Genomic DNA, 27,971 nt, shown 5'->3' with positions numbered 1-27,971 from the left:
CCATGGATTCCATGTGTGATACCAATAACTGTTCTCCATCTCATTGTAAATAAGAACTAGACTCGCCACTAGCCAACATATACAGTCAGTACAAATCTGTCTTCAAAACTTGAATTAGAAAACAGGGAAAAAAGGATATTTATCATTACTAGAGAACAGTAGTATCACTCTTATGTTGCGATCCCTTCATTTTTAAAAAGAAGTGCTGCTGAACAATGATTTTGTTTTGGCATAAATGCTAATTGTTTACATACTTTGTTATATATTGTACATATTTACAATTATTTATCATTTCGCTGATGTAACGGTAAAACTACCATGGGGATACTTCCCACATTTACAATGGAACTTTGTTGAATTCTCAAGAATGTTCAGATTAGGAAATAGTACACCTGATAGCAAACTTACTACATTTCTAAGTTCTCTCTTTTATTACTCACAGCTGGTGGCAAAGATGTGTGATGCAGCCATTCCTCATAAAATGGGCAAAATTCAGTAAACATATGGAAGTTAGCAAAGATTTTTTAAAAACTGAAGTGTGTATGAAAGGCAGTAACTTTAAGGATTAGACTATGGTTAGCATTATCTGTTACTTCTCAGTGCCAGAACACGAACATCCATTCAGCTCACTTGCACAAGCAGTGGGAAATTGTTCTGGGGAAAATACTCTTTAGCTAATGCAGAATTCATGCTCTAGGGGTTCTTAGTTTTCTTTAAGTTGCTACGGCTTGCAAAAATTACTCATGGAAGTTTCCACAGCGCCGTGCTGTTTTTCTGAACACACAGAGAGACTATTCTAATGCTTTCCTGACTACCCAGATGTTCACTGCATTGAGCTAAGCACGCTGAACAGCGATGGCAAGCCTCTGGCTACACACTGCTGACAATCACAACCCAGCAAGCAGGGAGTAAGTAACACAGTACCCTCTTCAGGTTCCTGCCTAGCTGGGAATTCAATGAGTAGATGTCTGCAGAAGAGCCACTAGCATAAGAAAGGCAAATTTGAAAACCATAAAAAAACCACAACAGACAAATCTTAGTGGCCTACTTTCTGACAATAAAAAAAAAATTGGAAAAAACCAAAAACATTTTGAGGGGGTGGAGGGATACTGTTAGTTGAAAACTTCCTCTTAAAAGAATCTTTCAAGCCTGGAAAACTAGAAAGGGCAAAAGGAAATCCTGCCTGTCCTGTGGCTCACATTCAGTGTATCAGTCACCCACCGCCTATGTAGAAATGCCATCAGAAGCCCCACCCCACACAAAGTAGTTATGAGCTCATAATTGGAGATACCTTTTTTTCCTGTTAATGCCTCATCGGTAGGGTTTAACCCTCTGTGCAATGCCTACTGCTGATTATGCAACTGCTAAGCCCATTTGAAATCAGAAGCTTTCAATTACATTAACTAGATGGTAAATTAGAATGCAAGCTAAAAAATTGCAGGAATCTTTTTAAAAGTATTTGTCTCTTTATCTTTCATGCACTTTTAATCATTTTTTTCATTAAAAATGCATAATTATTCTTCAACTATAAACATCTACCTGGAAGAAATTAAAATTTAGAATTTGAATGTATAATGTTAACTTTACTGATTTTTTTTCTGAATTATGATTTTAAAAGATACTAACCCTTGGGCCAAAGATAAGGCCAACAGTAATATCAGTCAAAGGAAAGGATTTGATTTAGTGTCAAAGCCTTATCTGTACAGCATAGCTGGATTTTTATTTGACCTCCTCCAAAAGATGAAAATGGGGTTATGCAATGTCACAAAGGTCAATAACCTACTACCTAAAAAATTTAGAGGCGACTCATTCATTTTTCAGTAGGGTACCACTTTGTTCAGAAACATGTCATCTTTGAACATTTTGCTTCAGTAAAGGAAAATAAAGAAAAGGAAGAATATTTTTTGAAACTACCAGGACATTGAGACAGAAATAACTGGAGAGGTGACTAGAGATTAAAACTATTCAATATTGCTGAACTCACAAAAGAAATGAGCCAATACAGAAAAGATCAAGTGGGTTAACAAGGCACTCACATTGGTGTATATATTTGACTAGAACTTTGATATAATAATTAAGCTTTATAGATCACATAAAGATTTATGGGATAAAAACATCCATCTAAGTCACTGAGACAATAACAATCTGATTATTTCATCAAATAATAAAAATTCTACTGTATTTATGGCTAGAAATATTCAATTTGTCATCCCTAGAACAGATGCCAGATTTCCTTCCATTCACATTTTCTTTGGAAAACTCCAAGAGTCATAGAATAATCCCATCTATGATAAGGAAAAAGCAAATGAAAACCATCTGGAGTCTCAAACCATCCAAACCATCTCATACCATCAACACTATTCCACATCTCTCACTTTATAGGGAAAAGGATTTGTTAACAACTTCTAAATACATTCAATCATCATTTCAGACTTCCTTTCCAGGCTTGTCTACATGCACTTCAAATTATTTAAGCTAACACCCTTAAAATGGCTGAGCAGGATAAAACAAAGCTTATGAAAAGGCATTTACTACCTAATTCTGCTATGTAGTTGCTGCATATTGAAAGGCAATGTAAGAAAAAAAAGAAATAGAAAGATAGCTACTTACTCTACAGTTCCTAATATTATTTCAGATATATTATCAATTTAGGCAATATTTGCAGATGCACAGAACTAGCTTTTTCAAACAATAAAGTGTCTCTCAGCAACATCTGTCGCTCATGGCAAAAAAGGAAAGGTTGTTAAGGCAAGGTGGGCTCAGCTGTCTGTGTTCCTTCCGGGAGATGTGAAAATGCAGAAGGCTGGGAAAAGCCTGAGAAACGTAGCCTGTGCTGCTTCAATAATCTGCAGGTGCCACTGGTTTCAGGACAACTTTACCACAGGCAAAGTAATCCACCCAGTAAAAAATATGATCGCAAAAGCGGCAGCAATGGAAAACACGTCTCCATGTTGCTCCACTGTCCCACAGAAGTCAGGAGAAAACATGATTGTGTATTACAGCTATCTGCTGGACTATCACATCCATGCAGAGCTGCAGGACTCAGAGATGTGGGATGGAAAACTCCTCAATGCTACCTACCAGAGGTTTTATTCCCAAGAGAAAGACCTGGCTGCTTTCTGAAATCATTAGTGAGAGGAACAATGCAAGGAGCACATAAGCAATTTCTCACTGCTTCACTCAGAGGCAAAAAAGGGGGGAAATGAGAGTCTCTTTCCTTAGGAAATGCTTCCTGAATCTTTGATGTTATCAAGAAATTTTCAATAATATTAGAATGACAGTATAGGCTATTTTGAAACTAGGAGTTCTTTTGAGGTGATGAACAGTAATAGGAATTGCTCTGGGCAGTTACTACTACTGCTAAATCACTGCCAAGTGAAATCTCTCTCTGGCATCAAACAAATCGGTTCTGAAAGATTCTAGCACATTAGTTTTTAAAACACCGGGTTCTGTAAATGGCAGAACTGAGTGTTACATGTTTTAGGAAGGGAAGAAAGGAAAGACAGACTCTGACAATCACCAACCAGTCCCAAAGCAAGAGCACCATACACTGAATACTGGAATCTCCCTGAACTACAACACATGAATTGGAGGAGATGAAATCTGATGCAGTCCTAAAAAAGGGAAACTCTACCTTCACTTCCTTTCCCTTAAAGAACTAGGTGAAGATAATTAAATGTTCAACATACAAAATACTTCTTTTGCAAGAAAAAGTTGGCCTTGGAATTCTGGAAGAGCAATAGCTTACAGGAGCACCTGCAGTGATGCAACCTGACAGTCTTTTTTCCTACAGACTTACAGGAGCTGTCCCCCAGGGGCAGCACCTGAACCATCACAGCACAAACTTCACCATTCAAAAGCAGCTCTGTCAGTATCTGATTTTCAGCCTCTATTCAGTTTCTACAGGTCAACGTGCTAAAAAGCTACCTTATGCTGGAAACAACTCAAAAAAACTAGAGAACTGTAAACTGTGTGACACCCAAACAAGCAGATGGTGCAAAGGTTCCATTCTAATGACAGAAATGATGAAAAGGAACGGAAGGATGGCTGGGTTATTTTCACTCCTTCATGATTTAGGGATAGGGGAAGAGGGACAGGGAAGCAGAAAACCACAGAGGCAACACTGCTACTCTGGTCAGTACCCTGGCCACCACTTGTGTCCCAATTACATGGACATCCATGTAGGTGGCAAGCTGTTGGCAGTGGGGGGACTGCAAGTTTGGCCTCCTTGAGAAGAGAGCAGGAGCTGCTGTGTGCCACATATGCCCAGTTCCACCTGGATCCACAACACAGGACACAGCTGAGCCCATCAACCAAGTTGGTGGTGCCTCCGTGAGAAAGTATTTAAGAAAGGGCACATGCACCACACAGGCAGAGAAACAGGAAAAGAGTGAGATATAGCAGAGCAAACACCAAGGTCAGAGAAGTACACCCTCCACGGTAGAGCAGATGCTCCCTCCTAAAGGACTGCAGCCCACAGAGGAACCACACCAGAGCAGAGGATGAGTAAGAATGAAGGAGCAGAAGAGAACCACAGTCCTTCCCTGCACTGTTCATTGCCTCACTGAAGGGACTGACTGCCAACTGTGGCGATAACAAGGGGGAAGGAGAGGAGTCTGAAGGGAAGCTGAGAGCTCTGGGAAGTGAGAGGTGTTTTCCTGAGGTGTTTTAATGCTTGCTTCATTTTTTCTTTTTGTTTCACAATATCTGAGTCAGTCAATATGTATTAATCAGTAATAAACTAATTTACTCCACTCAAGTCTGTTTTGTCCATGATAGTGACCACGAAGGGATCTCCCAGCCTTTATCTTGACCTGTTAGCTTTCTCATTCTTTCTGTTTTCTTCCCCATCCCACAGGATGGGGTAGGGAGAGAGCAAGTGGACATGTGGAATGGAAATAAAATCTTTTAAAAAATCTTTAAAATCTTGGCTGTGGGCCGAGGCCAGGCCACCACCACCCTTAAGAGTCGGCTGTGCCCTGAAGGGCACTGAGGGCCAACAACTGTGACATGGATGAACCAGTAGCATTAGACAGCATTTTTTGGTCATTTTTTGCTGGCTTTAACCCCCAGATATTCAAGTTTCACAAGTAAAACAACCAGAAATAATATATGCACAATATAGTTACAAGCACTGCTTTAAATTATAATGTCTTGAAACCATAGCCAAGGAGCATCTATCCCTTCAGGGGAGCAGCTGTATGCACAGGGTAGACACAGGATGGAATCTAATTTAGACTTCAGAGGTAGCAACATTCTCACCTCTTTTTGAAATGAGAATCTCTTGCTTGACAGTCATCTCATTATTATTTTTACATTTAGGAAATTACCCATTTTTTGTATTTCTTTCATCTTTGCTGGTTAGAAAGGCAAGCTGAAATTAAAAATGCTACTCGGAACTATCTGTTCACAGCAAAAATGAATTATGCTTCCATCTGACAGGGACAAAAGCATTCACTGGGGCATTAAAGCGTACACAGATTTAGGAGCGGGAGGAGCTCTCAGTGCTGCCGGGAGCGCCCAGGGGACAGCGGGAGCCGGGCCCGGTGCGGCCCGAGAGCCGCCGGGACCTGTCGGCCGGGCTCCCCGGCAGCTCTATTTTTACTACGGTATGTTTTGCATTCAGACTTTCCACTGCAGGCGGCCCGGGTCAGGGGATCCGCTCTGCCGGGGGAATCTGACAGGTCAGCTCAGCCAGAGTTATTTATAGAGGGCGGGGGACTGAGGGAAAGGATGCGATCGGCATCGTATTCTTCTGCCGCGGGGCTGCGGACTGCGAGAGGCACCCAGGAGCAGCCCCCCCTTCGCCCCTCAGCACAGCCGGGCAAGGCCGCCGCGGCCGGGAGAGGGGACAGCCCGCTGGACACGGGGACAGCCCGCTGGACACGGGAGCTGCTGCCACGAGAGCCAAAGGACAAGGCCCAGGCGCTCTTCCTTACCTCTTTGCCTCCAATTTAATTCCTGCAGCCTCTCGGGGAGCGAGGGCCACCCCACTCCCTGCAGTCCCAGCAAATGGAGGGGGGGCTCCCGCTTCCCACACCCTGGCACCCAGAGTGAGGCCCAGGACAGTTGCAGTGAAACTGCACACAAGGCAGCAACTGACTGCGGAGGACCAAGAGAATTAACAATTCAGAGGCAATGAGAATAGTCAGGCTGCAGCTATCTGGATACTGTCTTCAGTCACTTCATGAGTGCAAAGACTTTTGCAAAGAGGATTTAAGCTTTCTTTCTCCCACTATGACAATCCATCACTTCACAGCAGGTTATCACCTACCCTTCTTTCCTGGCACTGGAGAACTCTATGTACCCAGCCTGCCACTTATGAGGTCCATTTCTTTTCAGTAGGGAAAGAAACTGGGACAGATTACAAGCATCAGTATTTCAAACTGTAATCACACTGCCCCCCTCAAGCCCTGCTGCTTACTTAGCTGCTTCATCCTGAAGGCATTTAAATATCAGGAGGTGTCTGGCAGCCACATTTGAAAGGGCCTAAGCTGCATGTGCAAGTCTAAAACTGCCCTGCTGCAAGTGGCCTGACATCCGCCCCTGCCAAACCCTGGCTGACATTCAGAAACAAGACATTCATCTGGCCTTGTAAGCACTTGCTAAGGATGCCTGACACGCTGACAGGATTCTTCCCACACAATGTAGCTATAACCACCATCTTTTAAAACCTGGCCACACTAGGAGTTAGTGCCAGTGTATGTAACTGCCTAACAGCATGATCTGTTCAGCCTGAAAGCACATGACCTGGTACCCAGGGCCTCCCAGTCCAGGTGGGGTCAAATCCACAGCTCCCACTTCTAAGGAAGTACCAGTAGTGCTTATATTGTGTCTCCTGGATTGGGATGACCTGAATCTGCTGGGCCTCAGCATGGCAAAGATTGACAGAGCTCAAACATCCACTTAGCCACACTGAAGTGCTGTCTTCCTGCTTGTGAACAAAGGGTTTGTTTACAGTTCACCATTTGTTGGTTAGAGCAGTTGAGTGGGAGCTGCTCGATTTCTTTGCCAGATACAACAATCCCAAAATTCCCTTGCCTGTTTCACCTTCAATTCAAAGGACCATTCTCCATCTGACAAATGAGATTTCTGTCTAGGTGCTTATCCACCTCAGCCTCTGCACACATTCCTGGTCTGGCTGTGCAAATAATGACAAGAAATTATGTGTCTGGCAATACATGGGCTTAATACAATGCTAGGACAGTACTGTTCCTCAAGGGAGCTGAGTGCTAAGACCTAAACATGTATATCAGCTTAGCAGTAAAAGAAAAATTTAAAAAATGGTAACTCCTACATTCAAGTAAACCCACATTTTAAAATAATTACTGGCACTGTTAACAGTCCTAGCTTTGACTTGTATCTGCAGACATCATCTAATACATCATTAACAGCCAAACAATAACAGAGATACATAAAATCGCCCTGTGCACATTTTATAGAACACCTCAAATCATTACACATTTCCAACCATCTACCTACAATACTTTTAATTCGCTGGACATTCCAGTTATCTGCATACAGTTGAGTGCCAGCTAAGACTTATGCAAAGGAAGTGAATGTTTTCTTCAGTATTTTATAGTTCCAGCTCCAAAAGACTCAGGAAAAACAGTATTTTGTCCTGATGGCTTCATGAGATACTAAAAGCACAAGCAAGCTCCTCTAACATGGGAAAGCATGCTGTACTGCCTGGCTCACCACCAGGAGAGCCTTCTCAGGAGGATGAGTGCTGGTGGCTTCCTTAAAAATGCATGCTGAGTGAGGATTATATGTGGGGTTGGAGGGTCAGGCTTCTCCACAGGCAGAAAGACCTGCCTGTTGGGGTACTTCATAAATGGCCTTTGGAGGAGGGAACACAAGTCATGAGCATTTCATTTCTAAAAGAGGTTTAAACATTGTTTAGGATTCCTTTGTTCAGCTGAAGAAGTCCCCATATTTCCACAGAACCTAGATGTCCAAGGTCCTCTGGGGATACCACCAGCTTTTATAGGGACACAGGTAGAGTAGTTCTCTAATTTCTTGTATTACAACTTTGCTGTTTGGACTATCTCAGTGAAACATTCATTCATTCATGTGCCACAGCACCCAAGAAGCTTGTAACAGAGATCTCCAACTAGAGCATCCATTACAAAAACAAACAATTTAGTCTGCTGACTGGTCCCTCTTTTAGGAACAGGAAGGGTGTATGTACCCATATGGAAAAATCTACTACTACATTCTTACTGCTGAAAGCCAAAACTTCCCAAGAGATCCTGTGAATGCATTAAAAGCTCTAGATATTTGATTTCTCTTCAGAGTTTCATAATCGCAACCAGACTGCTAGTAAATTAAGTTAATTAATTAACTGCCTCCCATGAAATGCATCCAAGGACTCTGCATTTTAAATCAAGTGGAGCAATGATACTACTGAAGTATACTGCCGTGTTTATAAACTTGTGAAACCCCCTGCTGTGGCATTTCGGTCGCGTACGATCGGTGTGACAGTGCGAGAAGCTCCGTCGCCCTCTCCGCAAGTGCCCGGCATCAGGCTCAGCACTCCGGCGCGGCCCTCGCCGGTCCCTCCCGGCAGCGGAGGGCGAGGGCAGCCGGTCTCTCCCTGCGGACTCTGCCGCTCGCTCGCCGTGGGCTCCCCGCTGTAGAGCTGCGGCCCCCGCCGCACCTGCCCCTCTGACAGCGCACCGGCGCCGGGACACTGGGGAGATATCTGCGCCCCGGCCAGCGGAGGGAAGGGCAGGCTCAGGGGACCCACCCTCCAAGCTCGCACCAGCGCAGCAGCCACCTCCTGCAGGTTCCCTCTCGCCCTCTCTTATGCAGCCTCTCCCATAAGAGCGGCAGACTCCCTCATCCCTCCCCACAGGTGTGTGCTGCGAGACTGCCCACGCCACACCTGCGCTACCCCCTCCGGACACTTGCAAGCACACAGGCTGGCTCTCCCTGGAATGATTAAGTGCCTCCTCTGTGACCCTGTACTGGATCACCTCCTGACGGCCAGCGGTACCATCCCGCCGGACAGCCGTGGGAGGGGACTCGGGGTCCCTCCACCCGACCGCAAGGTGCACCGACGCAAGGATAAAGCCAGCTCCCGCTGATGCCGGGGGGCAACCACCGCGCCGGAGTCACGGTGCACCGGTTCCCCGGGAGCCCAGACCCCGATGGAGCTGCCATGACAGCCCTGACAGACGTTAAGCCTGAACTTTGCTCCTGCAAATCCTGTCGTCGGATTCGAACAACTCTCCGCTCCTTCCAGCGGCAGAGCATTTACCGGGCACAGCAGCCCCGCTGATCTTCCGCGCTGGTGAGAAAAGCGGGTCGAGGGCGCCGCTCGGCTCTCCCTGAGACGCCGACAATGAGCACTTGCTGGCTGCGGCTCACCTGCTGCCTCTGAACACGGCCGTCCCCGGCGCGTCCCCGCAAGTTTAGACACAGGAGCGCTCCGGGACGGCCCCATCGCGGCAGGTTGGGCGCGGCAGGTCACTTGTCCCCGGCCGTCCCCTAGGCCGCCCCTCCGGGGGACACGGCCCCGTTCCTGCCTCTGAGCCACGGGTCCGTTCTCGCTACAACAGCTCGGCGAGGGCTCCTCCTCCGCCTGCCCGAGCACTGTACCGCTCAGCCCCGCGGCGGCAGCGCAGGCTGTGCGCCGCGCACGGGAATTACCCCTGGGCCGGCTGCGGCCGGAGGTGTCCCCTGAGCGCGCTGCCCCCGCCCGCAGCCCGGGGGTCACCGAGCGGCGGAGCCAGCCGCCCTCCCAGGCCCCCGGCCCGCGGTACCCAGGCGGCCCCCCGCGAGGAGGAGAGCGCCCCGAGGTTCGCCTTACCCGGCTGGCGGAGAGGACCTGCCGATAGCGCTCCTCCTCCGCAGGCAGGGCAGGGAACTGTTGCGTGGAGAGCATGCTCTGGCTGCTGCTGACCCCTCTCCACTTTGGCCGCCCCCTCACTGTTCTCTACCTCGGTCTCCGACGAACCGCGTCCACCCGCCTCCTGCACAAACACACTTGCGAGGAGGGCTTCGCATTTTGTCTGCTCTGCAGACTCCCCCTCCCCGCTCCTCCACCCAATAATAATAAACCTCCGCAAGAAAGAGCCACATCCCCACCCCTTTCGCACACAAGGCTCTACCCCTTGGGGGCACGCTGAGAGACAGCCCACTTGCTAATTTCGCCCTAAAGCCATCCCCCAGGGAGGACGGATGGAGTGGGCACAGCCTTTGCGCCCCTCCCCATCCCCCCATCCGGTTAAGGGACGCCTCGTCACGCTGCGAAGGGCTGCAGGTGGCAAGACAAGCCTGAGTCAGAGATGATGTAAGGGGCAAGAACCCGCGGAGTTCGCCCCTCGCACCCCTTACCTTGGCTCGCCGGGGCTCCGCCGTGCCCTGGCCCCCGGGCCGCCCGCCCGGACGCGCACTTGCGGCTGAAGCGATCCGAAGCCAGCCCAGCGCACGGACCTGCGGGCGCTCTCGGCCCATCGAGTCGAGGCGCAGAGTTCAGAGCGGAGGTTGGCAAGCGTGGGCCAGACTCCCGTATCCCTTCATTCATCCGCGGGTGGGCTTCCCTGCGCTTTGTTTTACATTACGGTCCGGCAAAGGCTTTCCTTTCAGCCCAGGGACGGAGAGTTTCGCGCCTGCAGGGACTGCAGCGCTTCCCTCTGTAGCACAGCGGCTGGCCTGCCGCAGCCCGGCTTCTAACGCTCCAAAGAGAGCTGAAAGAGGCGCTGGCATCGCAGAAGCGGAGGGGAAAGAGCTCCAGCAGGAGGAACCTCCCGGAGCCAACGACATGTTTCCCCAGCTCGTTCCCCGCAGGAAAGCTCCCGTCCCAGCCCCCTGGCGACGAGCCTGCTTTGCCCCGTCCCTCCCCTGCGAGGAAGCGCTGCGCGGGAGAACAGCGGCGACCCAACGGCGTTACCCCTTGTCCCGACACCGGTCCTGGTCCTGACCGGCCCCAACGATCCGGAGCTGGAGGGATGTGGTGGCTGTTGCATATCTATGAAAGCAAAATTCTCAGGCCGAGAGCCAAGTGCCACCTGAAGCTGCAAGTGACAGAGCAAATGTCCTACCCCCATGAGATACCATCTTTTAAGACCTGCATTTGATCTATTTGTCCCCTTGCCCTGTGTTTGCATTCAAAGATGTCAAGTCTGACTGAAGCCTCGGTCTGTGCACACAACAGAGCCCACCAATACTATCCAAGAACGATAAAGTCAACAGGACAAAACGCAAAACAATGAATACAAAATGGGCAGAAGTGTGTGCTACCAGAATAGAAACAGTTCAGGACCCTTCCAAGAGTCACAGGGACTACTGCTGGGTTCTGAGATGACATCTGTAAACCAGAAAGGCTTCCAGTTTTTCCTGTGTATGATTTAGTACTTCTGAAATGCTATCATTCTAAATGTAAATCAGAAACCTCCCAAGAAAACGTGAACCACCACTTCTCTATGAATATGGCTTCCAGCCCTGTCAGCACTCTTGACAATCAGTGAGGGTGATACCCCTCATCACAGTGTTTATATTAGAAAATAAAAACACATGGTGTTATATATGTTTATATTTAAATAATAAACAAGATGCTTAGCATTTTTTTTCCAGTTTCTTTTCCATACCTGTATTTCCATACCTTCAGATTTAGGCCCTGTTACCTTGTGTGCAAACAGTGGTTACCTTATGGTGCAGTGTTCTCTATGCTTCTGGAGTGCCAGTGTACTTAGAGGCTTCTACTCATGGTAACTCAGTGCTGCACCTTTTACATAACCAACCAAACATCTCTCCAAACCAACCTCCAGCATCTGCAGGAAAACAGTGGTGGTTTTAAAACAATTGCACCAAAAATAGGAAAAGCATGGAAAGAGAGAAAAGAAAGACCATTTATGCAATATAACAAATATTTTGTGCTGTGATGTAGGAATCAGATCATAATTTGTGATTCATTACAGAGATTAGGTAAAATTTGTCAAAAAATTCTAATAACAGTAAATGACAATGTGTATCTAAGAGGTGCAGTACATGACTCAGACTGCAAAGCCAGCTTGGCCTTGGCTGAGGATGGCTTCAGCTGGAGAATTGTGAATTCCAAACCCCAAGCCAGTCTTGACTCCTAATTTCAAACTAATTTCCTTCAATAGAAGTGCCACTGAAACTGGAGTTTAACAACAAGATTCAGGAGCATACAAAGAAAGCCCGAGTTCTGGTTTTGTTGGGAATTTTATGGAAATCACTGCATGAGCAACATTTAGCAGAAATAATGCTTGGTTGAATGAAGCCACAGTTCCCTCAGAGCATGACTTATTTCTACACAGCTGCTGTTTAGCCTACCTTACAGCTGAGTTTGATGTATCACAGGTCATATTCATACACTATCCATACCACAGAATTGTTTTCTGGTAGCATGGCATGTAGACATCGTAATGCAGGGTTCAAAGAATTCATTAACATCTAACCATCTTTCCATCTTTATGGAAAGAACTATATCTCATTATCTTATAGTTAATTTGACTTAATTTGATTTTTTTTCCTTAATTTTTACCTTGCATTTCTTTTCCTAGGAAATTCAAGACACTACAGGTTCTTAATTTTCTAATTCTCTAAAGCAACTGACTAATTTACTTGAATAAGAGCAGACAGGAATACAAATATATTCATGAAGAAAGGAAAGGGAGCAATTGAAATGCTCATAGATAACAACTGGTAACAGGATTGCAACCCAAGCAGAAGAGGGTTATCAAAACTAAATGAAAATGAGAACAGGGCCACACATGACCCTGTTTGTGTGTGTCCAAACAAGAATGCTCCAACCTAAAGCACACACATCAAGCTTTCACTGCCTGGCACTGGAACACACTTCAGACCAAGCATCTCTGCGCTCTAACCTCACAACACACAAGCTCATTACTCAGAGATAGCTGGCACAGGGCAGATACGTTTTGGAGCCCGAACTACTACTGAGATCACAAACTCAGAGTTCACTGCTTTAAAGCCACAATCAAACATAGATGCTTTTATGAACAAATTTTGGTGCTATCTGCTTAGTAACATTTCTTTCTCTATTAGTTAAGGTCAGCACAAATGTCTAATAAATAGCTATATTTCTCCCTGTGAGGCCAAAAAGAAATCTACCAAGTCCATTCCCATTTGTTTCACCTTAATCGACTTCCCCAACCCATTTTCACAATTTTGTCAGAGCAGTAACATGAAGGAACACAATTACATAATTCCAGCATTCATCTGAGAAGGAAGAATTATCACTACCAGAGAAGGGGGCAGAAAGCATACCTAAATCTTGGGCTGCAGTGTGTCAGTCATCATTACCTGGGAAGTTTGCTGCTTCACTACACCAGTCCTTGAGAACAAACAAATTTTCAAGTTGTTTTTGATATATTTATTGTCTGACTTGGTTTTTACATTAAATTAACACACACAATGGATTGATACTGTTACAGGGAAAAAACTTGCCCTAGGAGTTTCTAATCCCAAACATACTGAACAGTTGTAAGAACCTTGGCTCAATGGAAGAATACATTTTCATCACAATGCATCCAGAATCAGGAAAAGCCACAATATTTTTCATTTTACACATACCTAAATATTCTTCATGTTAAGTCATCATCAGGCTTCTATGATTGTAATTTCCCTTCAACAGCAGGTCAGATTATATAATTTGTTTTAATGTATACTGATCAATATGCATTTTTTTTGTAAGCTGTTAACATTAAAAATATTTGCTCATTACATTATGTAACAGCACATTACATATAAATTGCTACCAAACCCAACCTTCAATTCAAAATTTCTTTTCCAAAATTACCGTCTTTCATTAATATTGAATAAAAGGTGATTTTATCTGTATCTTTTACTTCAAAGGTTGTTGACAACACAGAGCTCCAACCAAAGAAAGGCAAAATATTAACTGTAAAAATATTTTAAAGAAACAAACAAAAAACTAGTGATTTATTAAACTGCAGATTGCTTGAACCCCCACACTTTTTTTATGCCAAGAAATAAATATCTGGTTCAGCAGGCAGACCAACAGAGTGCAAATGACTCACATGGTTGGATAAGATATACAGAACTATTTTGAATAAAATTTCAAAAATAGGTATGCCTTGCATATGCAAGGTTCAGAAGAGATACAAATCCTTTAAGAAAGGGAATACGCCTACTCACACATACCTTTGTATGAACAGAATGAATTTGTATAGTAAAAAATCGTGGCAATCTTTAATGAAGACGATCAATGAGAAGCCTCTTCTTCTCCAGTATTTCCCACAAATATGCAGAAAAGAATACTAAGAACTTCTTCAAACATCTAAATAAGTGCAGTTAATTAGTATAACTCGCTAGAGAGAGGTTTCTTCTCTTTGCTGTTGAAGCAAGGATAAACTTTCCATTATAATTATTTTAAAGCTAGCAGTAAATAAAAAAAAATTAGTGATAGTCATGCAAGATAAAAGCTGTTTCCACAAAGTTCTCATTCATGTTGATTTCCATATTTCAGCCAGAAAGGTATCTTTTTGTACTTCTGGATAAACCATCACATTTTACTTCATCTGAACAAAAATACTTTTTCCTTAGTGACAGAAGAGTTACTGACATATGCAGTCACAATACAATAGGATCACCTCACTCTTGTTAAACATATCTGAAATTATCTTCCAGGCATTAATGTGATAGAAAAAAGTTAAAGCAACGATATGAAACAATGTTTACCTTTTATACTAGAAAAATAAGAAATTCAATGGAGATGCAATTTTGCACAGCGTAATTTCAATTAATTCTACAACTTTAAATACTAATGGTCTGACACATAAGTAATATGCATCTCTAGAATTTAATTTACAACCAAAGTACTATAGAATAGCATCAATCCATGCTAAATATTGCCAAGTTTTCCCTACCTTTCTCCTCATTCACCAAACTTCTGTGAAAAACTGAAAAGAAACTAATTTTATCTGTTTTCTTAATCTATGTAATCAAAAGCTTCTGCCTTTTTGCAGCCTTTCCTATTTTATTTTCTTGCTGCTGAATCAGAATTACAATTGGATATTCAAATTAATACTGGGTCCCTTTGCAAGTAAGTCAAAATCAACTAGAAGAGCTTTCAAGCAAACTGCAACGTTTTCTGCTAACTCATACATATGGTCCCACTGCTTTTGCAGGATTTGTGATTAAATTATATGCCTGAATTACAAGGGCATAATACTAATACCCGTTGGCATGCACCCCATTTTTTGCAGGAGCTTGTAATCACTTTGCAGTAACCTGCAATGCTCAAGTATCAGCAAAAAGTTTCTAGCAGAGGTTTAAAAATTCAGTTTTCTGATTTCCCCATTTCTGAATTGAACTTGCAGTCTCTCAGCTGAGACTACATAGCCTCTCTGATAATCCTGAAGCCAGATAAAAACCTTCCAGTTCTACCCACCGATACTGATAACCTAAAGCAAGGTATTCACAAGTGTCAGTAAGAAAATATTTAAACATTTGGAAGTTTAGCTAGAAGGTTTAAATGTGACTACCAAGCATCAGATGGCTTCAGAACATCATATTACTGTATTGTTACACTGTCCAATTACATTTTCGCACACCTGTACAAATATCCAACTCTGACATTTATCCATACAAATAGTCAATTGATACTCTTAAGTTTAATTTCAAATTGTTTTTCTGCTGCTGGCAGTTGGGGCAACAGTGAGAATGCAGCCTTGTACCCTGAAACTTCTTGACATCCATGTTCAGCATATGCATCTGTCCACTAAAGGAACTTTTCAGTTAGTTCAATTTTGAGGAAACAAGGGTGGGAAGGGGCAGGGTGAAACAACAAAAAAGCAAACCCCACCGTTTGTAAGGGGGGGAGGGCACTGTTCTGTTTGTGATACAGCTGAATTGAAAGATAGTTCACATTTCCTTTATCTAACAAAGCTCTGAACAAGGCCCCAGAATACGCAAGCCTAAGTGAGCCAAGGTTCCCTGTTATTTGCCATAATTAAAACTGGCGTGAAGCATAGAATTATTGTGTGATACAACAAAGATGAGCATAAGAACACTAACCTTCAATAAACAACTAAGCTGATTTTACAGGAAACATATATTCAATAAACCATTTTATACTAAGCTATTCTTAATATTATGAAATGGAGACAAGGAAAAATAACAGAATAATAGAAGAGATGTTAACAAATCCCAGTCAAACTATCAGCACTTCAGTGTAGACTAGAATCTACTATTACTTTTGGTGTCTGACTTCAGTTTTGTGCTGTGAATGTAGTAACACAAAAGGTGACATTTCTTCTCTCCTCTACATTTTTCTTAGCAAAGAGTATACATACATAATCTATGCTTATTAAGTTCTCTTACACACAGACTAATGTTGTAGGAATAACAGCTACCTAAAGTCCAACTGAGGTATATGAAATATTGAGTTGTTTTCAGTCATTGTAGACCATGAGCCATGCAACCATCACAACAGCAACTCCGAACACTGGCAGCATGATGAAGTTCTTGTACTTTTGCCATGATGATTGTTCAACTTCTACCTCATCCTTTCTTCTCTTATTCTTTCTTCGCCCTTTTAATCTGTTTTCAAAAGCTTCCAGTTCAGCCTAAATAAAGAGAACCACATGTAGTTGACATTTGTATCAGAATTAAAAACAAGGAAATATGAAGGTTTTAAATAACATTACCAAGTAACATTCAATAGAAGTAACTGTCAGCCAGGAGAAGTTACACATCTCACAGATGTGTACTACACCCATAGATTGGCACTACATCCCACAGGTACAAAGCACACTGCTTTTAAGTATTAAACCATTGTTTAGTTCCCTATAAAAACATTGCCAAAAATGCAGCCAACTGAAGTTTTGCATGCTCAGTTTTTTAACTCAGGCTGAAAATATTAAGCTAAAAATAATGTTATTTCCATGAAATATGTTAAAAATACTTTTTTTTTCAATTAAAAAACACACTTGCATTTAAGCTATTTTACCAACTTCTATAAGGGCATAGGCTGAAATCTTCAAAGACATTCCCTTGTAATAAAGATGCACTCTGCCAAAACTAAATTAATAAAAACGTAAGTAACTAAAACTGTATGTTATTTCCCTCAATTCTTTATATTTGCATGGTCACTAAATTTTAGATTAATTGCTATAATTTTAGATACACACAAAAATATTCTATTTGTTAAGTGTTGTAACTTGAACATTTAATCACTCATATGAATGTAAGATGTATATAATATCCTTCAGTAGGAAGCACATGCCTATAGGCCCAAAAATGGAGCAAAACAATTGTAAAAGTAAGAATGCCAGGCTTCCAACATAGAATGGTAGTTTCAGGGTCCTGTCTGGAATAAACAATAGGATCTCTGATCCCTGTTCATCATCCCTCTCCACATTTATTTTAAAAGAGCATCATGAGAATACAGAAAAAACTCATTTGAGTGAACAAAGCTGAAATAAAACTGGAACTAGGCAGCCTAGAATAAAGAGTGAAGACTAGGATGAGGCTCCAATGAGAAGGTATCTAATTGCTAGGAAGACCTGAGACAGACTAAAGTCAGAAAAAGTCTGATGATTACCTGGATTTTTGGTCAAGTTGTTAGCTACCAGAGAAAACATGGGACAAGGCACTAGGGAGCAGACAAACCAGATGGAGTGAAAGGAAGTGAGATGGGAGTAGCAGAGCGCAGCAAGGCAGGACTGGCTGGGCAAAAGGCACAAGACTGAGCTGAAGCAGAGGAATCATGGACAGTGAACAGGGACAAAGCCTGGCCAGAGAGGAAATAAATCTATGTGACTACAACTGCAGGGCTGCCAGGAAGAGGGACTAAGACGATACAGTAAGTGCATTATAAAAACAAGAAAAAGACTCTTTTGGGAAATGGACAGAGTAGTAGTTCAGTAAATAAAATTTTCATTCAGAACTCAAGGTTGCCTGATGTCTGGTCTTCCTTCACTGACAGCAAATATTTGTCAGTTTCACAAAGCAGCTCTTCCCTTCCTGAGCCAGATACCACTGTTAGCAGAAGAAAGGGACCTATTTTGATGTCTATTCCTTTGTACCTAATAAAGGCAGAAATTGTTGGCACTTCTCTGATGATATGGGAGAAGAGTTCAGACAAAGTCACAGCCTATTTGAAACAAGATTACTCTCAACTAGCTAATCCTTCCTTAGAAAAGCAAAGTATTTTAATGAAACAGTTTTTCAAAATCCAAAATCTGGACGCAAGGGCAGAGTTTTTATGGTTTTAAAGACAACATGGCATTGTTTCATGACAGTATTTCATTTACTTGAGTGACAGACACTCAAGTAAAATTTGGGGCTTCTATAGTTACTATACACTTGTGATCAGTACATTTTAAAAGCAGAAAGCTCTAGGAATTACAATAGTTAAATTAAAATATAGGGCTCAAACAAAATCATGTAATAGCTATTGAATTGCTTCCCTAGTGAACTCTACAAAAACCTTTCTAAAAATAAATATATAATTTACAAAACCAAAAACACAGAATGAAAAAAGATTTGTAGGCGCAGAATATGAGAGAGAAGCCATCACTACCCTTGAAAAGCCACCTACAGATTTTGTGTAACTGTCAGATTCCTGAAGTGTCACCTTAATGACCTCTGAAGCAATGGTTATGCACAATCTTTAAACAAGCTTAACTTTTCAAGCTAAACAAGCCTAGGGTTTTTATTTAGATAAGAACCTAACTTCTTTGTATGTAAGCATACTAAAAGTAAAATGGCATGTGTTTATTTGAACGGTATACTCAAAACATCTAGTTCAGTGTTGCTCAGGCCCTGGATTTTGTTCTTTCAGGTATTGTTCGCTATATGCATTTCTTTCTGCACTGAAGGGAGTAGCATTCCCATGGGAAAATGTAGCTAAATGAATGCAAGTAACAGTGACAAAGTGTATTTACTGAAAGTGAGGATATATTTTTATGAATGGGGAGGGGAACACTTGACTATTTAACTTCTAAGGATCTGTTAAAAATTTTTCTTTGGACATAAAAAAAGGGAAAATAAATCTTTCCTACAACTCAGTAAATTACACTTCAGCTTCAAGACCCTAACTTCCAGTATTGAAACTCTAAACAGTTAGCTTGAAAATTTAACTAAACCTTTTACAATGGAGAGGAACAGACAGAGCTTGGTCAGAGTTGTTAAATAATCAAAGTGCTGATCTTTTTACCACCTCTAGCAGTTGTGAAAACCCTGGCCTCACAGGGTGCCTCTGAATTAGAAGCAGAGGGAAAGTTTGGCTGCTAGGGCCACAACAAGAAGCCTAGCCAAGCCATCTCTTCCACTAAGAAACCATCTGTAAATGGTATTAGCAAAAGTTGCTACCAAATATAGCAAATACCAAAATATAAATGCACAGACTTACTAGAGCACTAACTAATTTGTATATAAAACATTTAATGAAGTATTAATCAAAATAGTTTTAAGAAACTGTGACTAACAGATGAACAGTCTCTACAAAAATGTGCTAATGACATTGAGAAGGTGGTACAAGATGCAAACTTTTGTCAGAAGGGAGTACACTCAAAAATATACTTTTAATGTGACCCAACACCCTACGATAGTGATGTCCTCTAATTTCCATCAACAGATGGCAGATTATGAGTTCTAACTGGATGGGAACCAATGTTACATAAAAAGGCTGCAGTAGTCGAGGGTAGTACTTGTATGCAGTTCTAGAGCCTATTTATTAGTTACAGCTGTATCTTTTTTTTTAACAATTTGTTTTATCCTTTATTTTTTTTACTGTTTTTGTCCTACTGCTTCCTAATGCACTAAATAACTAAGTTAACCTTCAAATAGGATTCATTATGTATAGGTGAAGTTTTCCATCCCTGAAGTTGCATCCACCACAAAACAAATATGCAGGAGCAGTTGCCATATATTGCATAAAGTTACTACTGTGGAGCTGGAACTGTGAGACTTCAAAGAATGTACAAGTAGAAAGCAATGGTGATGTGACTGCAGAGAGAAACAATCACTGCTTAAGAACCCAGCCAAAATCCAGCACAATGTGTTGGTAGAGTGAATCTGCTACTGCCTCCTTACTGAGACTTTACTAGAGGGACTATAAATCAAGTGATTTTGAGCAGAAATCATTAGTATTTGGGTGGGATGGCTTCTGGAATGCATGCAAACACTCAGTGCAAGACAAACATCAGCAAATTTGGCTTTCTAGCTCTAGGACTGTAAACGTGTTCTTTACATGTTTAAATGCCCATTAGCATACATCAGTACTTTGCTTGCAGAACCAACACCTACAGATTTCCTCTGCCCAATTTGTTTCAGACATCTGTATGTAAGTCACACTTCCTGACCTGTATGCCAGAAGTTACATTTCCAGGGTCAGCTTAGAGAACAAGAAGAATTAGAAGAACTGTCTAGGAGTTATATGAGGAGATGTGTGCTTAATTCTATAGACAGCTGAGATATGAATGTTGCAACAAACATTGCAGGATGATCATAGAACAATGCCTGGTGCTCTGGACAGATGCATAACCATGTTTTTCTTGCAGGATGAGCAGATAAGGTTCCCCTCTGATAAGCAAAAACATGCCTTGCCAGAGCAATTTAGATGTAACATTTTCATTAATTACTTAGAGAACTTAAAAAGTGTGTATAAGAGAAGTTAGGACCCACAGAGCGACTGTCTATACTAATGAGACTGGGGAAATGGCAGAAGTGCATCAGCTCTGTAATCCTCCCTTGCTCCCCTTTCAAGAAGGGAGCAAGCCACTGATCCCTGATAAAAACAGTGTGTGACATGCAGGTGAAAACATAAGTGTAAATTAAACATACAGATGCTGTGATAATTGAGTAAAAGGAGTCAGAAAGCACACACTAGACATGGAATATGATTTGGTGTCAAATGCTCACTCAGGCACAGGCACACATGAACTGGCTGGAAGGTGTGCAGACTCCAGATGACAAACCTGTCCTAGCCATCACCAACTGAGCTTAGAGTGTTTGCCTGAATGTGACCAGCACCTCCAGGCAGATGGCACAGCAGCTTTGTGGATTGCAATGCCAACCACATACCCTCACCACCAACAGCAATTACACTAAATACATGTTTCCCCGCCACCCCAGAGACCTTGAAGGACAAGAACTCATCTAGCTGTCCTTGTTCTTTCTAGGAGGGGGAAGGGCAGCTTCACCCAATATTTAAATCTTGCAGAGGTTATTCAGTATTCTGTAGTGTTTGATTAAAATAAAACATACTTACTAGTTTAAAAATAAATTACCTTGCACAAAGCTATAGTAATACAAAGTTATCATTTTGCACAAAATTATGAAAATTGCTTGCAGAAATGTGGCCTCAACCATTGTAAATAATTTACAGCACACAGAGTATGGTAACAGTTGACAGGAATGACTATGCATATCACATTAAAAACTATAAATCTTTAATAGCATGCAAATTACATTATTTACTAACAAGAACAAGGTGAGGATGAGGTGGATGAGGAAAAAGAAAGGCTAATACCTGCTGTCTTCGCTTCTCCTCTTCAAGAGCAGCTTTCGCTTCTGCTTCTTTTATCTGTCCAGACACACAAAGTTATAATAAACTGTTGTAAACAGCAGCTAAACCTATTTTCTTAAGAAGTCATAATTACTCCTATAGAATGGTTCTCAGCAAAAGCCTGTAAACTTTCCATCTTGTGAGCTCCACCATCCAAAACCCATATGAAAAGTAGTCACACAAGATACAATTGATAACTCTATAGAAATATTTTGCAGAGTTCAAGAATGCAAATTAAATGCTAGAAAGTATTAAGAAAAAAATGGTGCAGAAAACATTGTCAATACATAAAGACACCACATACTTGAATCTTAGCACCTGCATTCCATTTTGGTCCTACGATAATAAATAAATGTGAAACCTGAACGTATACAAAGGACAACAGGATGGAGTGGCTCCCATCTGAAGAGATGCATAGCTAGCATTCATCAGGTGACTACTAACAGGACACCAAATCCTGGAGAGTACACAGATGCCAAACAGGGATAAAACATCAATAATTATTTTTCATAATGCAAAGGCATAAAATGAATTTACCAGGAGGTTGGCTCACAATAGAGGAAAGTATTCTACTCCCACAGAGTATTTGGCTAAATCTAGAATTTCAGTACTACAGGACATTTTTAGATGCCAAAATTTTATGTCAACTGAAAAACAACCAGGCATGCTAATAGGAGATAAATCCAACTAAGGCCATTAGAAAGACACCATGTCACACTCTTAAGTTCCCACAGGAACAGTATATGGGAGAAGTTTATATAGCTCCCTTTTTATACCTTTTTTAGGCTTTTACCATTGCAGTCACTGAATCACTCCCTTAGAAAATTTAGATGTAAAAATCTATTAATAACTTGAAATGAAAAAAATCTTGATCCTAGTAGCTGGATGATCTGCACACTAACAATGAAAACAGTTTATGGAATACTGTTTGCACAGGTAGAATTGATTACAAATAATTTCCAATTCAAGAGCTTTTGATGACTAAGGTAGCTCATGCTTTAGCATGCTGTAGATCAAACAGCAGGGACTGGGGGCAGGGCCAAAAGCACAGTCCTATTTGCAGGTTTTCTGACTAATTTTTAAATTACTAAACCTAGTATCAAATAAAACCACTACTGAGAATTTAATTAATCTAGATACAATGGCAGAGTCCCTTTAGAAATGTGTGTAAAGGACCTTTTCAGCCGTGCACATCTGAAATCTGAAAATCTGGTGTGCAAAAAACTACACAATGAGCCCCCTTGTTTTTCACTGCCATCTAATGGCAAAACTTCAGCTACAAAACAAAAAGTTACCTTCAAATCTGAAAAGAGCAACAGAAAAGCTTCTTTTTAATCTGGTGTGGTCATATTTGTATAAGATACACAGGTATAATGTACACAGAAAAAGGGAATCTTAACTATTAGAATCACAGCATGGAAAAACATTTCTAGGACTTTTTCTTTAATAAAATGTACAGTAAAAGACACATTCAATTCCTAGGCATCTAGTGAGTAAGAAATGCTTACTCAATAGGTGCCAGACATTAAAAGTTTCATTAAGAATTAATGCACTTTGGTTTTAGAAATTCATGGGTGTTTTGCAAATGTGCAAACTAATTTCTCTTTGCAAATGTCTGCAGTTTTCTACAAGTTTTTTTTCCAGTCTGGACACATTAAACAGTAATAGACATAAATAAGCCATTTTCATCAAGTGCCTATATTAGTAGGCTATTCTAGTATGTCATTTGCATAATAAGTCAACACAGGTTACAAAAAGGTGCCTAGGAAGAATTTAAATAAAACTTGATCACTTTATATAAAAACCCCAAAACAAGTAAATTCCCATTTTTCTGAGAAGAAGGTACAAACAGCTAGGTTGTGCCATTCAGTATGTCTGTGGCATTGTTTACAGCAGAGACTTGTGGCCATTTGCTCACTGCCTTAGCCCATTTCTCCCTGTGGATTACAACATGAGGGCAAGACATTGGTAGTAGCATCTGCTCCAGGCAGACAGCACTGACACTGCAGCACTCTGAGACAGGCCGCTGGGTCTCAGCTCATGCACTCTTACTGTCAGCTCACCTGGCTTTAGGGAGGGACTCCATACTGTGAACTTACCATCTTCACATTCTTTCTAGAACTATTTGTTATGGTTGGTATTCCCTAAAGGCATATCCCAAGAGTTTTAGCATTTAACCTGTTTGCCAAGTTGCAGGATTTGGTCAGTGTGGTAGTTGTTAGAACTTGTAAATCAATCCTGAAAATCTGAGCAGAAGCTTACTTGACTTTACCCATTGAGTTCTTGGGTTGTACATTTATCACATCTAAAACTTACCTGATAAAACCCAAGCAATTTATGCATCAATCTTTTTGTGTCTGTTTTTATTAAAGGTTTGTAACAGCAAGGATCATATCCTGTCTCTGTGTGACAGCAAACAGCAAATTCTTTACTTCATGAAACAGCTGAGCTAGGGAGAAGTCACATTAACAGCAGTCTAGGTAGTATTCTGCAGTTACTGGAAAGTCTCAATTCTACCAGTATAGGATAACTAATACCACATGGCAGATTATACTCCACACTGGACAAGCTGAGAAACTGATAGCTGCAAAACCTTGATTGGAAAGACAGATCTTACAATGCTCTGTAAAGCAGTCTGACTCTAGTCTTACAGCACTAATAATGACTATTTTATCATCACTGATCATCACTTGTTCTCAGTGAAAGAGGAAAGAATCAGTTCCAATCAATTCAAAGAAAAAAAATAACATAATACTGTTTAAAAATAGTATTTGAGTCAATTAACACCATTCATAAATTCAAGACTGAAAAAATAGCTACTATTCAACAGCACATCCACTTACGCCGCATTTCTGCAGGTACTGCCTTGAAAAATAATGTGTTCTTTTTTCTACTTTTCTTGAAGCTCTGAAAAGGAATCATAGCTCCAATGGTTACATTACCTCATATGCTTTCCTCTTCATTTCCTTGCATAATGCATCACATTCCAGTGAAACTTGGCCTTCTTGTATCTTGCTGCACTGCACTTCCTGTTAAGTAGAATTTGTCTTTTATAATCATTTCCCTATATAAGATTTTAATTGTCAACTTCTTTATGAAAATAATAAAACTTTCTTATTTAGTAAAACATTAGTTTTACATATAAAGCTTATGACTGAATGTTATTTCGACCTGTAATTATGTATTAAATTGTCCTTTTTTTTTCTTCTTTCTAATAATAAGCTAAGCTGAAAGGAAGAATAAATCTACAGTCCAGTTTAATTTTTCTCCTCTTTACTCATCTGTTTGCCTTAGACAAGTAAAATAACCTTCTGAACCTTTGCATTTAGAGTGTCAGTAATTTCATATATATTATCTTAACTGGCTTAGACTACAGGACATAGTCTGGTCATGGGGGGGAAAATTAAGTAATTCTCAATCATACTTTCTCCCCTTTTCCTAGTATTGAAGAAATTAAAAAAAAAAAAAAAAACAACAACAACAAAGTGGTTATCTGTAAGCAGAGGCTGCTCAGTTTTAAGCACTGTCATCTTTTCTCTTGCTGAGCATCCCACCTGCAAGACTTCTTGGATGCACAAGACATATTTTGGAGAAGCCAAGGACTCTAAAGAACTGCTGGAAGGTTCAGAAGTTAACTGGGTCCAGAAAGGTAATTTGAACATTTTTTAATTAAGAAAGATTATGGGTTTTTTTTTTTTCATTAAGACATCATCATTTGTCAAAACTTCATATAAATTTCTGTTGTTCCCCTCATAATAGTGTATAGCTATAGCAAACTTGTTATATTACATTGTCCTTATCTGTGTTAGAAGCTAAGGATGCCGATGCCCATAGCTGCTTTTAGGTTTGCAGGAATCTTAATTAATTATATTAGTTCAGGTTTCACAGCATCTGTGCTAATTCCAACTTCTGTACATTTTCCCAATATTGTAATAAAAATGTAATTTTTCTTCTCAAATCACTCCAGGTCATCTGAGTATTTTTCTCACAAAAATTTAAGTGTGAATGAAGTTAAAGCTATTTTAAGTCAGGCAGCTAACATATTTTAGAACTAACAAGATTTTATATTCTCCAGTGAATCTGCAGATATAGCAGCCCAGATCTTCAGCTGATGTGAATCGTTACAGCCCTACTATAGTAACAGGCCCTATAACAGGCCCTATTCCAATCTGCAGCATCCACATAATCCATCCATACAAGCTCAGGAAAATGCAAAGAATATGCATTCTTCAAAAACTGCATCTTGTAAATTTACCTTTTTCAGTCTCTTACAGAGACATCGGAGTTTGACCTTCTGGCTGCAGTTAAGAGGACAGCTACCTGAATGGCAAATCTCTTTACACCGGTGACCACAGGGCAACTGTAAGGAACAGAACATAAATTAAACTCCCACATCAATAAAGCATTGTAAAATTACCAAGAACATATGGAATTGGTTTTATTTCAGACACAGAATTTTAACAGAAAACTCATTCAGGTAATCAGTCTTTTAACTTGTGAAATAATTGATTTTTCTTTTCTTTTTTTTGTGGGGGGAAATGTTTGCTTGTTATATACTGGTTTTCAGTTCCTGTAAGATGATTTCTCTTTTATTGGCACAGCTTCATTGGAAGACAATTTCTCCTTTCACATGTTTCAAGAACAGTCATTTCCACAGTAATGTATACAACAATCACCCTAGCCATCTCTACGCTGGGGGAATACAAATGGATAAGGTAAAAAAACCCTGAAAACTGAAATTATGTGTACTGTAGCTACGTCTAGGTTAGACAGAGTAATAAAGGAAGAGGAAAAATCAGAAGCAAAAATACCGCAAAAGAAATCTTCTATTCAAGCATTATCTGAACTATGCAAAAGTCAAATAAAGGTCACCAAAATTCTTATCATGGCAAAAATAATTTCACAAAATCCTAAATTTATGCATTTGGCAGATTATCCTATTTCTGCCATCTGAAAGATAAAGACTTTTTTTACCGCCAGTGCAATTTTTAACTTACAAAGAAAATATTATCATTCATTTACTGTTTAAGAATTGAGTTACTAATTTAAGTACACTGCTTGATAAGAATGTAGCAGTGCTCCCAGCATTATATTAGATAAAATATGTCAGGAAAGTAAACAGATTTTTTTCATTGTTAAGAACTTGACTAAAAATATCCCTCCTCATAAGAAGGCTTCACAGTAACAATTTTTCATTTTCAATTACATAACCTAATACTGTTAATAACCAAAGATAGAATCTCACAGAAGACATCTAAGCAACTTACTTACAGTGAGCTTTAAAGCCCCCAACTACTTAAAATAGCATTAGACAGTGTTCTTTATCAAAAGTGAAATTTCACCTCCTCACTGTCATCAAGGGATTAACGCAAATTGGAAAATGCCCTAAGACTTACAATTTTAAGATCTGTTTTTCCCATTTATTAAAAATTCAAAATGTATACATACTACATCACTTCATCCACAAGAACGAAAACAGTAAGTATCAAACCCAGGTGGGTACAACTTTGATTAGTAAATCTGGATTCTCAGAAGTCCATTGGAATGGGCACAACATCTGAGCTAGTATCAGGAAACACACACCTAAACAGAACATGAATCTTTCAGACTAAAATTATGGAACACATACTCATGTCTTCATGTCCATGACAGTCACAAGCCATTATAGACACTTTGTGCTTTCGGCTGGGTTTCTTAGTTACTGCTTCAGCACATTTCATACAGGACTAGAAGGAACCTTTAAGTCACCATGTTCTGTCCTGAAATCCAGTCCTCCTACAGGCAGGCACCTCATATACCTTTCCAGGACTGGACGAACACTTACTATGGAAACAGTCCCCCATTCTGAGCCTATTCTAATATTTCACTAAGGAGGCTGCTCCATGAGGTCACTACAAGATGTAAGAGCTTTTTTTGAGTTTCCTAGGTTTGTTCTAGCTAGTCTAAGCTGCAGTTCTTATCCTCATATTGAAGTATTTCTGTCTTTGCTTAAAAGGTTCTTTATTATCATAATATTGCCTTAATTGAATTTCAACTATGTTCAATCAATGTTTCTTGAATACACAGCCAGAACTGCATGTAATATTTCAAGTGACATCTCAGCAAGAAGGACTTTGTACAATGCCTTAATTGCACATCATTCTTAGTAGAGCATGTTCCCCAAAACATCTTCAGCTCTCATTGCATTTCTCTCCAGCTAATCATGCTGTGAAAATAAGAATATCTGCTGTTTCCTGGGAGCTTATTATAAGCTTCATTTGTATGGGCTTACTGTTTTGGGGTGTTTTCCTGTATTTAATAACATGACCCCAATACATATGTTCTACAGATGCACTTCCTCAATTCTCATACACTGACAACACCCCACAACTTTTCATCAGAAAAGTACAATGTTTTTACTGTCAAGGTCATTCTGAAAACAATGCAAAGTTAAGTGTCAGTT

At 40.9% G+C, this 27,971-nt stretch overlaps 2 protein-coding genes across 3 annotated transcripts in view; both read right to left on the bottom strand.

Moving 5' to 3' along the window:
• The window catches only part of CORIN (corin, serine peptidase), a 112,787-nt gene extending 102,011 nt beyond the window's left edge, over positions 1-10,776 (bottom strand). Inside the window, 2 exon segments of the mRNA XM_054632672.2 lie at positions 10,342-10,389; positions 10,391-10,776. Coding sequence (XP_054488647.2) covers positions 10,342-10,389; positions 10,391-10,531 — 189 coding nt within the window. The 5' untranslated portion in view covers positions 10,532-10,776.
• A 2,575-nt stretch (positions 10,777-13,351) lies between these two features.
• The window catches only part of NFXL1 (nuclear transcription factor, X-box binding like 1), a 45,366-nt gene continuing 30,746 nt past the window's right edge, over positions 13,352-27,971 (bottom strand). For both annotated transcript variants that reach the window (XM_054632670.2, XM_054632671.2), the window contains exons 19-22: positions 25,785-25,889; positions 24,472-24,558; positions 21,494-21,547; positions 13,352-16,583 (exon numbers count right to left, since the gene is read on the bottom strand). In XM_054632670.2, coding sequence (XP_054488645.1) covers positions 16,410-16,583; positions 21,494-21,547; positions 24,472-24,558; positions 25,785-25,889 — 420 coding nt within the window. In that variant the 3' untranslated portion in view covers positions 13,352-16,409. The remainder of the gene's footprint in view (positions 16,584-21,493; positions 21,548-24,471; positions 24,559-25,784; positions 25,890-27,971) is intronic.

The sequence above is a fragment of the Agelaius phoeniceus genome, chromosome 4, assembly GCF_051311805.1.
Source record: "Agelaius phoeniceus isolate bAgePho1 chromosome 4, bAgePho1.hap1, whole genome shotgun sequence".
Classification (NCBI taxonomy): Eukaryota; Metazoa; Chordata; class Aves; order Passeriformes; family Icteridae; genus Agelaius; species Agelaius phoeniceus.
This window is presented reverse-complemented; position numbering and strand designations above follow the sequence as displayed.